This window comes from Chanos chanos, chromosome 4 (genome assembly GCF_902362185.1).
Source record: "Chanos chanos chromosome 4, fChaCha1.1, whole genome shotgun sequence".
Taxonomy (NCBI): domain Eukaryota; kingdom Metazoa; phylum Chordata; class Actinopteri; order Gonorynchiformes; family Chanidae; genus Chanos; species Chanos chanos.
In genome coordinates this window covers 23,865,486-23,878,831 of record NC_044498.1, presented here as the reverse complement: position 1 = coordinate 23,878,831, position 13,346 = coordinate 23,865,486, and the positions used below count along the sequence as shown (strand labels likewise).

Below are 13,346 nucleotides of genomic sequence, written 5' to 3'. Positions count from 1 at the left end.
TTTTTAAGGACCATATTCCATACAAGGTGTGGATATTTTGAGCGTGTATGATGTTGCTGATAGAACGTGAAGGGAAAAAAAAAAAAAAAATTGCGTGGAGGTTTACCTTTAGCACAGTAGCCCATGCAGCCCTGGGTGGGCTGGAGGAAGTAGATGAGGAATTCGCCGCAGTTGCGTACGGATATGGGGATACGGAAGAGACAGCAGTCCTTAGTGCTTCCGTGGAAGAACTGCCAAGTGGCACAGGCTGAGAGCTGACGGACCTCCCCGGGCTGAGGGAGAGAGGAGTCCTTCAGAGACAGCCAAACCGGAGCCTGAGTCCCACAGCGATTCATCTATACACAGAGACAGAGCAAGTATACCCACAGTACACAAAATCAAGGGAGTGTCTTAAAAACAGTGTGAGTAATGCTTTAGAGTGTGGTCCTAATGTTAAGTTAAGCATTATGAGCATGTATGTCATCCTTCTAATGTTTAATGTGAAAGCCATGGTTTAGGTGATTTTAAGTTCTGTCTTGAATTATTTTGCCATAAAAGGTTAAGACATGAAGATGCTACTGCAACATATTTACACATAATGCAAAATGCAAAGTGCAAAACAAAATTTAAAAGGATGTGAGGAATGTGAAGGCACAAGTTTTGTCCATGTTTAATAGATGAATCTTTTTCACAGTCGATTACAAAGCTTTAATGTACATAAGCATTCGTAGCATATTTATATATATTGAGAACTGCTGTGAAAACATTCTGCTCAATTAATATATCATTAAAGCTGCTAGTTGTGTATTGTAGCTATAGCCTTTCACTATAAAAAGGGTTAATATTTTGTGAAACCTTCTGTTAAAGTTTTTTTTATGACCAAGTTGGTATGAAAGAGACAATGAGCTTTCTAATTAGCATTTCAAATACTTCATAATTGATACAGTATGAAATTGTTAGACTTGTTTTGACTTTATACAACAGTATATTTGATTTCAAAATGTGGCAGTCTATGTAGACTCAGTAAATAATCAAGAAGAAAAAAAAGTCTTGGAAAAAAAAAATGTAAAAAGCAATGAGCATATGGTCCAAATAAAGAAGCATGTGATTTCTCTACTTTCTAATTATCTGCACCAGCTAATTAATGAGAAATTACTTCAGAGACCACAGTCCCAGATGATGAAATACCAAGGTGCTTTACTGACTTAATTTAAATAAAAAAGGAAAGAAATTACAAAAACCCCCCACCATTTAAACATCAAACCTATACAGCAGAACTTCCTCATCACAGAATGCAGACACAAACTCGCAACCCCCCCCCCCCCCCCCCCCCCCCAAAAAAAAACCCATACACACCATCAAGGTAAGAAGCAATGGAAAATCAGATAACTGAAAAATAGTAGCCATTGTATTGCATCCTTACACTGTACATTAACAGTAGTCCTGCTTCATTACATAACAGTCTCACAGGGTTAGAAATAATTTTTAGATTTATTTTTCAATATGCTTGGGTTTGTTTAATTGCACATATAGTTGTACACATGCATAGGCCCATGTCATAAAAGCCTTATGTCATCTGAATACCAGTTTTTTTCACACTCTTTGTGAAAGAAGTGTGTTATTTTCTTTTGATAATGTAATAGTCTACCCCTGGGACCAAGTCCTCAGCTCTCAGCTACCAATCCAGGCTTTGGAAACCAGGTGAAAGGACCCACAAAAGTGCTTAAATGTCTTCACAATTTTGTCAAAACCTACATGAGCTCCCCCCTCCCCACCCCTCCCACATTACAGACACCCCTGCCTTACCCGAGTCAGATGTATGGACATGGGGAGAATGTTGTACTTAGGGAGCGTACCTCCACACAGCTAGTGGGCATCTCAGCTGGCTTGTTGTTAATGGTGAATCGGTACCACCCTGGTGCCAGCGAGTGATCGCAGATCAGATCCTGAATGGCTGTATGCTGGAGTTCAGTAGAGTCAAAGTCCACACTCCTGTACGGGTTCCGCAAGGTCCGGTACCCACCCGGGTAACACTCAGGAGCTGCCAGGGCAAAAAGAGGGGGTAACCAAAAGACATATTCTGAGGATTAGATCACTTCAGATAATGAGACATTATGAGCTTTTGTCAAAGATAGGGGGCAACTGGGATAGAGAGTGCAGTGGAAGGAAAAACAACATAAAAAGGGTAAAAAAGTGTGTCATTTAAGCGATGAGAAAATGTTGGACACTTCATTATAAACCTGACTGGAGGTTTGTATGACCTTCAGTGCAGAGGACGTTTAGAAAGGTAAAAATAGCACACCTTGATGTGACCCCTTTCTACTCTAAACTTTACACAGGAAAGGTCAGAGGAGCTGGTGACGCGTGACAGGCCCTGTGAACACCTTGGAGCAGAACAGACAGACTAAAATAGACGAATGACTTTTGAGGCAACCCTTTTTAATCCGACTGCTCTTTCACAGGCAGTGCACCTCCAAAAGTCGTACACTCTGGAGTATCCCGGAACTAAAGTAGGTCAGAGGTGAGCACCGTTGCTAATTATGACAGGTAGCTGAGTTCCTTATTCCGAGGGTGCCCTGCTAATCCTATCATGCTATCCCACAGATGCTAACAGAATGCTGCTTCTGCTATGTGCTATATCTAGATTCTGCACTGAAGTAGCATGGGCAGAGCTGATGTGGAAGCTAATGTAACTCTTTACAGTGTCTGGTTGGTTTCTGATGTGCCATCATTTATGTGCCATAAAGGTGAATATATTTGACAAAACTGAATGAGTTTAATCATTGTAAAAACACTGCATAACTCAATGACAAAAGAAAAGCCAAAAATGACAAAGGTCTCCTGTACTACTAATGTAGATGTCACCGAAACAAAGTCAAATCAATTCAGTAATTTTACTTGATCTACACAACTGAAATAAAACTGGAAGTAAGCAGCAAAACAAAGGAAACGCTTGAGTAAAGGAGATATATTCATTGAGTATACCGAAAGCAGGTGCTCCCACACCCACTTTCCTGAGTTAATTAAGCAGTTAACATGCAGTAATGTGTAACTTCATGAATACAAATGCTGGGATAGTTCAGTCACCCAGTATTTTAGGCTCTATAGACAAAGGAAGAGATCTGAGTGATGTGGAAGATGATTGTTGGGGTAGCAGCCTCACCAAAGAAAACCTAACCTAAGTTCCATGAGGAACAGTGGCTAAAGAGATCTTAGCATGGAATACTCCAGGACAGACATTATCGGCAACTGTCAGCTGTGACTATCAAAAGCACATGTTCCTTTACTGTGACATACCTATACTGGTTTTGTTGCTCAGCTGCTCAGTCATCAGTCAAGTATGTGAACAGGTATTCTCATCAACTGAGAACACAGATATGCTATGGTAAGTGTACAGTGCATAAGGCCTTCATTACACCAAGTACATTCTGCAAAAGTAACCAAAGGGCATGATGTCTAAATAGCTAAAAACTAACATAGTGAAGAGCTTTGCTGGCTCTCATATGGTAAAGGTGTGGATGGGGTGGAATTTCTTGGCACACTTTGGGAACTCCTTCCTCAAGATAAACTGCAAGGATGAAGGGAAAATTCAACACCCACGTATACAAAAATGATAAAGCATGTCTATGGTGGTGCAAGTGGAGGACCATGCCAACAATCAGCAGGACATGAAATAAATCTGCAACTTGTTTGATGAGTATGAAAAACAATGTGAACCAGGGCTGTCTCAGTCACTGGGTCTCAATCCAACTTATAGGACACTGTAGACTGATAACTGACAGAGAGTGTCTTCCATCATCGCCAAGAGGCTGATGGAAAATCGGTGTGACATCACTCCAGTAGAATTCCAGACACTTGTGCTGTGCTGGCCAAATGCCCCATCAAGACACTTTACGTTGGCCTTTCTTTACTTTGGCTGTGACCTGTGGCTGAGAGCTGAGGTAAAACACATAGTGATCATACGAGATGGCGGATGAACACATAATGATGGTAAAAGACTGTGATATTTGACCAGCATGAGAAAGGAAAGCACTGAAGATTGAGTTCCTAATCCTGCCTGCTTTAGTTAAGACCCGATTCATCTAAGCTCTGAGCCGTTCCGAGTCGTCACACATGAGAGGAACCCTGATGAAGTCATGTCTCAGCTGGCAGAGAGATCATAATGCTTTGCATTACTGCTTAATTCCAGAATCATTACATCCCAATTACAGCTTGAGGCAACTTTCCCCATGCAAGTGCAACACACAGGCAACCCCAGGGCATTTTAAGGCCCGCTTTATCAGCTATTAATGCACTTGCTAATTTCAAAGGACTTCTACAGTCAAGGGTATGTTATAGGCATTATAGGCATGAAGAAATGGTTGTGGCATGCTGAAACACAGCTCTACATAACACACCTCTATTCTTTTGGCATGACATATTAAAGGAAGCAAAGGGGGAAGGACAAAAAAGGACACAAAATAGCCTAAACATACTGTAAATTAGATAGGGGCCATTAGGTTGTTGGGGTAATTAGAGGTTCAAAGCAAGCCTCTGATCAGATCATGAGAAGTTGTTATCTATTGCTTCATCTAGTTAAATAGATGTTGTTTACTGTAAAACTGTGGAAAGCTGAGATATGTCTCTGTGGTAGAAGGCTTTGTGTAGGATGGGTAGTGTGTGTGTGCGTGTGTGTGTGTGGAGGGGGGTGGGATGAGTTTGGTGAGGGGTGGGTGCAGAGTAGTGTTTGGCGTTTGTCTGAGCAAGCACCTCAGGCACTTCTGTTCCTCCCACCATTCATCACAGCGAGGTCAGAGGTTTTACAAACGCCTGTGTTTTCAGGGAGAAGACAAAGACTAAGACCACGCTGCTGGGTAAACTACTCAAATTGCCCATTTAATCTGTTTACTGAGAGGAGGGCGGGAAGGTGGGGGACGGAGCATTTGGCCAATAAATCCTCTGTGAAGAATTCCAGTACAGGTTCCAGGTGCAGACAGCGTACTCTCTCATAAAAATTCACCCCTCTCCACAGAAATCACATCCTCATCCTGCCCTTTGATTCAAAAAACAGAATATTCCCTTTAACACTATATGAGAATACAAAGAGCCTTTTATAATAAATAATTCACACTGGTGATGCAACTCAATGCTGTCAACAGAATCACCATTGTTTTTTTATACAGCAGTAACAAAACAACACTGACTGGTGTTCGATTTGGCCAGTATCTGCTGTGGTTTGTGCGGGCGTGACATGTCATTGCTTTGTAACAGGTTGCATACAAGTCCCTAGAGATACTGCAATATTGCTCACATCCATATGCTCGTACATCAGATTAAAAAGAACCAGAGTTGGGGTTTAATGTTCTTTCAGCTAAATCTATCGGTGGAAACATGCGAAATTTGGTTCCTTCAGTACAGATCACTGATTTGAAAAAATATTATTAAAATAAGCTATGTGAAAGAGATCCAGGGAAATAGATTGGTCAGACATGGACTACGTGCTAGGGGTCGTTAACAGGCCTGTAACCGAAAGCTCTTGTCTGATTGTGCCGAACTGAGGCCAGGGGGTGGGGTGCAGAATTTGTAACTATGCCAAATTGCCTACCGTGACAGGCAGACTGGGAGGCAAAATCAAGTGCTGATTACAAACCGGGGGGGGGGGGGGGGGGGGGGGGGGGGGAGTAAAACACAGGTAACCTCATTCATGCCTTCATCACCTTTTTAATATCTCTCATACCCAGTCACACAACAAGCTGTTCATTTCAGTACAATCCAACCACATGCCACTAGACCAAAACCATCTCAATATCACAGAATCATTACATATCAACTTCCTCTTTTATATGAGTATGGTTTTGGCAATATCTTGCACAATCCCCAGTGCAACATTACAAGGCAAAGAATGTTTTGAGAGAGCAGATTGTGAGATTAAAGTATCACCAAAACACTGAAGTGAGAGAACAGTTCTGATGAAACGGGCACAGTTTTTCCATTCATGGCCGTGGGAGGGTCCTCACCCAGTGTCTGGGGAAACTTGTTTGTGAGACTAATATGAAGTTTCGCCCATACCCACACCCTCAGACATTTCTGATGTTGAGTGAGTGGTATGAATGTTCTGACCCAAAAACACACAGCTGTCATTTCTTTAATAATGACCTCAGCTTCTCCAATTCAGGAACACAGCTGGTGCAACACACACTCACTCTGTCATTGTATCATGGCGTAGGTCTCTCTTACTGCAGAGAGGAAGAGGAATGAGGATCACGTAAGCACTCTGAAGCCACTTCGCTGCAAAAGTTGGGTTACTCAGACAAGGGTTAAGCGCTGGACTAAACTGCATTCTGACTGGAAATTCTCTCTTCAAAATGCAATTTAGTTGAGGGCTGGACTGGTCTTAATCTTTGTCTGAAAAATCTAGTTCAAAGATCTTATCGTATTCGGGTCAAATGTTCAAAAAAAAAAAAAATGTAGAGAATGTTATATTCAGATGAAAAAAATGTGTTAACATGATAATTACACAAGCCGGAACAAGCATAATATATATTTAACGCTTCACATAGTTACTGACAATTGTACATTACATCTGCCACAAGAAACCATTCTCAGCTAGTTTGTTAACCCAATGATTCCAGCTTCCTTACTGAATTACAGCTTCTTCTTCTTCTTTGTCCCTTTTTTTTAGTTCAAATCAGCAGGAGTAAATGACAGAGGAGCAGTTGCCATAGCTCCGCTAATCAGTTTGACCTGCCATGTAGGGCTTCCCACATGATGTGACTGACATACTGACATTACAATTACACCTCTCCCCAGGGGCAAGAGAATTGCTCTAATGATTTTCTAAAACATCTGCAGAGTTTGGAGAGAGAGAGAGAGAGAGAGCGAGAGAGAGAGTGAATGTTGTCTACATGTGATGTGCGTTTGTGAGAGAGAGAGTTCTGTTCATGTGCACAATGTGTAAAACTAACACAAGCATCTTTACCATTTGGAACACAAATGGATGTCAATATGCAGAGTTAGAGAGGAAATTTTACTCAAATGTCAAACAGCTGTTCTCCTCCCCCAGGTCTAACAGTACAGGGACTGGATATTGGGCAGTAATGGAAACAACGTCTCTAAAGGATTACAAGCACATTTCCCTCAAAGTAACGGCACTGACGCAGCTTGCCAAGAATCTGACTCATCTAACTTTTTTCGAGAGGCTTGAAAATATCCCCTAATATCTGTCGACTGACAACGTGCAGAAATGATCCAATTAAATTCATAAACACAGGCCGATCTGAGCTAAGTTCACATCATAACGATGTAAGGCAAGGTTTTACTGCATTACTGTACTGTTGGCTTTGTGTGGGACAGCCTTGCAAGTAACATGTGTTCGAGTTCACAGCACAAACCTAGGGCAGAGTATGCGAAACTTGTGCAACAGATGAACAAACAAGAACGCCTTCAAATGGTTCGTTATTTTGTCTCAACAACAACAACAACAACAAAAAAAAAAACGATCAGCATGTTGCGAATTCAGAATTAAGTTAGACCAGTCACTAATCCGGTGTTTTCCAAAAAAATACATTTTTTTTTCAACAATTATGTATCTGTTTCACTTACCTAACTGCGTATATGACTCCAGTGGGAATAAACAAAAGTACATCATGAACAAGTGTCCACTTATGATTGCGCGCGCAACGCAAAATCTTTTATCCATAACTGAGTTCATAAACTGGGTTTTATTGTCGAACAACACGCATCACGCTCTGATAAGCTGAGCTTCCCATTTGAAAGTTTTGCAAAGTCCAAACAGTTCGCGCTATTCCACAGCGTCGCGCTTATTGTTGATATCCCGTCGAGGTCTCTGAAATGCTGCTAGAATACAACATAGTGGTTAAGTTTATGAATGCGTTAAAATGTTTTTTACCGACTTTTCGACAGGAGACAACAATCCGTCTTGTGGACTGGAAGGAGAACAGTCACCCAAGTCTCCAATTAACTTGAAAGTAGGTGGACTTTCAGGAACGATGCTACGAAGTGTCTTGGCCGAGTGAATTACCTGCTTTGGTAAACTTTTACCTGACAGAAAATTTATACACAAGCTTCAGATGGTTTTTAAACACCCTTTAACGGACGGAGTCAAATTAATTACTGACATATTTATTAAATTGTGGCAGACTGTTTTGAGTTTTGACAATGATAGACAACGGCAATGGTAAATTACGGTGCCAATGATTATTCTGAGATAACTTGGGACCCTAGTTTCTCATGTTTTCGACATGCCTGTTAGAACTGGGCATCGGACAAGTGACATCTGCTACTGTTTGAACAACCCTGCTGTTCATCTGATCTCTCTCTCTCTCTGCCACAACCTTGCCTCATGCTCTCTCTCTTTCAGCCACTGGACCAAATGACCAGCCAAACAGACTTAAGTTTGATACCGCTCTTGGCCCGCTCTTTGTGTGCCGCCACCTGCCATGGTGTTGAAGTTCCAGGCTGATTTTTAGTCCCTTAATACTCCCTTCTCTGAGCTGGACTACTAAAGTTGTCTTACATTGTGACCTCAAATAAATTCATAGCTGTTCCCCCCTGTATGTTTGTCTTACTTGGCTCAGGGTTTGAACTCTGTGGATGGCATGGCAGAAGAACCTCTTGATACAGCCTCTGTTTGATATTCTGGAGCGTGCCAGAACTTGCGGGTCTGGGGGCGAGGGCATTTCCCCTTAGCCATAGGGGTTGGAATTGCCTTATAGAGATTAAACAGACCAGAAGGATGGGACTCTGTGCTGGGCTGAGTTATGTTTACAGCCTCTCTGCAAGATTCATGACTAAATATCTTCTGAATCTGGAAGTGGTTTGCATGCCAGGGATGGGAAAGACCGTCCATCGCCACCGGCAGTAGAAGTTCTGAAATTACCATCTCATAAATGTTTTTCTAGATGCTTTAAACATAGTCATCAGCACTATAATAAGAGACCCCAGATTAAAGCATGTGTGTGTGTTTAAAATTGTATTACCAGTGTAGCTTTATGAAAAACTGGCATCGATTAATAGTTTTACTGTTGATGTGGTTTGGAAAGCTCATGAATATTGGTGAATACATTCAGTAGTGGGTTTTTTGCCACAAGTAACAACATATTTGTTTAATTATTGTAAGGGTTTGAATAAAGACTCAAAAAGCTTGCAAAGATTGGAATCAGTGGACTCACAGGACCATAAGGAGAAGCATACTGCCTATAGCATGTCATTATCAGTCAATTTTTACACCACCTCAGAGTTTACTATTCACAGCCCTACAAAGATGATCTCTAAGACAATATGTATAACATTTGAAATGTCTTTTTACCCACAGAAATGTAGCAAAATTGAAAGAGCACCTGAGAAAAAGAGAGAGAGAGAGAGAGAAAGAAAGTGAGAAGTGTGCTGGAATGACCTTCTTGAAGAGAATGAAGAGAGAGCTTTATCCATCCAGGGTTGTTTCTTACTCATCTTCTTTCCAAAGTCCTTGGCATTCTGTGGGCAGAGAGCATGAGTAATCAATAAGGATATGGCCCAATTAGCCACACTTCTCTGAACTTGGTGCAGTGGGTGACTGGTACAAAGGCTGATGCTTTATGCACGATGAGAGTACTCGCTGCATTAATTTGTTTCAGGCTCTTAAGAGCTGTTCCATAAATTGTGGATGCACTTTTTTTCATTTCCCCCTCCCGTTTGTTTTTGCTTCTTTTTTTTTTACATGGACAACACCCCCCCCCCCCCCCCCCCCCCCCGACCATCTGCAATAAAACAGTTGTCAGGAAAATGCAGTGTTATTCTCACCTTTCCTGCAAATTTTTTTGTTTGTGTGTTTTTTTTTTTGTTTTTTGTAAAATGGATGTGTAAGTACCAGAATGCATTTAAAACATGAACAGCTGAGCCTAATCTGCAATTCACATCATCCAATGGAAATATGTAGTGCAGCCAAAGAATCTCATGCAATATGAAATAAATGTAAAACAAAGTCTTGAAGATATTAGTATAACTTAACAGTAGTTTCTGTTGAAGATAAGAATATAAGGGGTTTTACTAATGATCTTTTTGGAATAATAATAATACTTAATTAATAATAATACTTAATATTTGGTCATGGAAGGAATAACCTATTGTTCAATGATGCTTTTGGCAAATCCTCAACATTTCACAACATCACATGTCCTCGGTCGATCTCCTGACTCTTAGAAAGAGTCATGTCTGAAATGTGTTTTTTTTTTCTGGCTCTTTCTCTGTCTATCTTGATCTCGGCAGAGCGATCTCTTCACATCACTCACTCTTTTACTGCCGTCAGGATATTTTTAGGAGAAGCTATTCTTATCACAAGGCTTTGACTTTTGGTCCTCAGTGAAACTCTTTGCCAAACACTGACTGACTGCTCTAAGTGTGAATAACCTTTATCTGTGGGGAGGGGAGAGAGAGGTTTTCCTCCTGCTGTATGTGAGCAAGCTGCTGTAGAGAGGGCACAGTTGTCTCAGGGGGATAGGAATAAAACAGGAATAATTTTTTTTTTAGCCAAAAATTTGACCAATCCTGTTTTAAAAGAGATGAGCCATTTAGATAATGTGCAGAGTCTGTCATTTCTTCTTTTTCTTCAATTAAATCCTGTCTGAATTGATGCACTAAAGTCAGTACAATGGAGAAGTGGTCTGCTAGTCAGGAAAGAAAGGAACTGCATTTGAATGCACTTCCTGCTGCACGTGCCTCAGCTCTGTACAAGACGAAACAAAAGCACTCAGTCTTAGATTAAAAAGTGTGTTTTAGGACTGAATGAAAATGACTTGTTTTTGTTCATTTTTCCAGCACACAATGGAGATAATACGGAGTACTTCCACAAATGTCATCCACTGTGGCCCATCTAAAGACTATCTAGAGCACTTTACCTCAACAGGGAGCCCAGTTATTGACAAAATCGAAATGCACATGTCTGGGTTTATTTGCAGACAATTACGTTTAAACTCTAAAAAAATATGTTTACACAGTCATCCAATCAGCATGCCACTGAGCAAATTCCTATAATATGAAACTCTGACTTTACTGCTTGCTTACACCCCAGCAGAACATGAAGGAATCTAATTTAAAAAGCTGTTAAAATGAGCTTTAAAGATTATGATGGTAAATGGGGCCACTTCCTTGAAGAGGAATGCTGAGTCATCAACATTAAGGGCTTGGTGTGTCTGATGGATTTTGATTGTGTTTTTTTTTTTTTTTTTTTCTTTTTTCGATGGCCTCTGTGATTAAAGCAACTTTACAAGCAAGAAAACATTGTGTGAAGGCTTTGATGTTTAGCCCAGGCTATGGGAATGCCGGCCGGGAAGATTTCAGACCAACCCTCAAATCATTCCAGATGTCACAAACCACCCCCACCTGGGAAAATCAGAGCTGTGATAATGACAATGGGAGAACACTGCACTGACATTAGCTGTCAATCAAAAGCCTGCTGACTCATGAAACTGAGCAAAACGCCAAACCCACAGAGGGTGCTGGTGTAATTTTTGTGCTCTGCTTGAATATTTTCTATGTGTCCGTTGTGATTTACTGGTGTTTAAAAACTAAACAAAAAATATTAGAACATTCTCTTATGACAGAAGATGAACTGACACACACGTATGTGCATGTGCACTCTCACAGACACCCACACACATACATACGTATTTGCATTCACATACACACACATACATAAACATACTTATATACACACATACATGCATACATTAAATATGGCCCATATTCAAATGAACAGTATTTGAAAGTATTTAAAATAGTTGAATGGCTAAACAAACACACACACACACAAACAAACTTGTGGCCAATATTCAAACAAACAGGATTCGGAAGAATCTAACACTTGTTTTTTTGCGATTTTTTTGTATCTCAATTTGCTTGGATGTTTTTTTTTTTTTCCTCAGGTGTAGAGCCTAAGTGATTGTACATTGGGAAATGCTCTAAACTTTAAACAGACTGTATAAACAGTTAAAACTCAGCCATCAGCCTCTACCATCCCATCAGGGGAAGTTATCTTTTCATGTTCAAACAACAGTAAACAGGAAAACACTACTGCACTTTGGGCTCCATTATAGAGGCATCTGGATACTGTTATTATAGGGTGTGAACATAAAAAATGTTTTTTTTTTTTTTGTTGTTGTTGTTTTTTTTTTTGTAATGTCAGCATGTGAGATTGGCAGTAGAAATACCTCAGGTAAGCTGTAAGGCACTGTAGGAATTTTCAATAAAATTTGGAAAGAATTTTCAGTGAGTCCCCTGCTGTCCCGCTATCCAGAGTCATTTTGTGTATATAAGCAATGTTTACCTCATTGTCTGCTTCAGTCCTTCTAGGAGTTTGGAGGCCAGTGAGTCAGAGAACCTGAACTTACGAATATAACTAGATCACAACAAACAACCATAAAAACAAGGACAGTGAGGTAAACCGTCAGACAAGTCAAATAACCTGATCAAGAGAGTTCAGATTGTCAGATCTTATCACCCTGAGCAATTTTCGAAGAAATATGCAATAATTTTAGAAGTGATCTATCAGTCATGTTTTTCTCCCCTGATTTGCTGATGCCCAAATCAAACTCTCCCAATTTGCTGATGTTCAAATCCTGTCTCTAGATGTGCCCACTACTGATCTGGAGCCTCAACCAGCTCACGGTTGTAGCAATGATGAGATGATCCCCTGCTGTGTCCCCGCCTGCAAACCCTGCCACTTGTGTCCATGTGCCCCCTCCACAGGGTAAGGCCAGACGCATGGAGACCATGATCCAGGTCTCCATGCAGAGTCCAGGTCTTCAGGATGGTTGGCTAGCATCATCTCCACAGCACCACCCAAGCACCCGAGGGAGTTGTACAGTGTACAGGTGAATGCTACATACAGGTGTTTGTATTGGCCTTGGTTACAAACTTGCCCAGTTAACATGTGCTTCTAAGACTGTCAGACAAATTTACAGATTTTTTTAGACCAATTCCTTGTGTTAAAACATTCCTTCAACGCATGGTATCTCCTCTGTCCATCCAGCAGTTTGAGGACCAGCTTATTTGTCTTCTGCTACAGATTATATGTCTTCTTTTCAGCTGCCCAGGTTTACAAGCATCTCCCAGGGAACATGGTGCTAGTGGAGGTCCAAGCTTTATCCTCTGACTCCAGGCGATCCAGGAATCGCTGAAGCACAATGACAGTACCCTGGTACCCAGCTGGCTCTCTTATTCTGGGCCCACTGACCCAGCCGGTGGTATTACTGAGAGAGTGCTTCAACCATTTTTCAATACTGTCAAGAAAAAAAAAAAACTTCAGTGCGGCAGCATATTCATGTAATCTATAATTCGTCTCAACTGCAAGGTAATTACCACTGCTCTCTGTGGGGCTCTATAGACTTTGT

At 41.0% G+C, this 13,346-nt stretch overlaps 1 protein-coding gene across 1 annotated transcript in view; it reads right to left on the bottom strand.

Moving 5' to 3' along the window:
* Positions 1-12,728, bottom strand: part of si:ch211-246m6.5 (von Willebrand factor D and EGF domain-containing protein) — a 57,851-nt gene extending 45,123 nt beyond the window's left edge. Inside the window, exons 1-4 of the mRNA XM_030772191.1 lie at positions 12,621-12,728; positions 9,426-9,453; positions 1,836-2,020; positions 107-335 (exon numbers count right to left, since the gene is read on the bottom strand). Of these exons, the coding sequence (XP_030628051.1) occupies positions 107-335; positions 1,836-2,020; positions 9,426-9,453; positions 12,621-12,728 (550 nt within the window). The remainder of the gene's footprint in view (positions 1-106; positions 336-1,835; positions 2,021-9,425; positions 9,454-12,620) is intronic.
* Between the last annotated feature and the right edge of the window lie 618 nt (positions 12,729-13,346).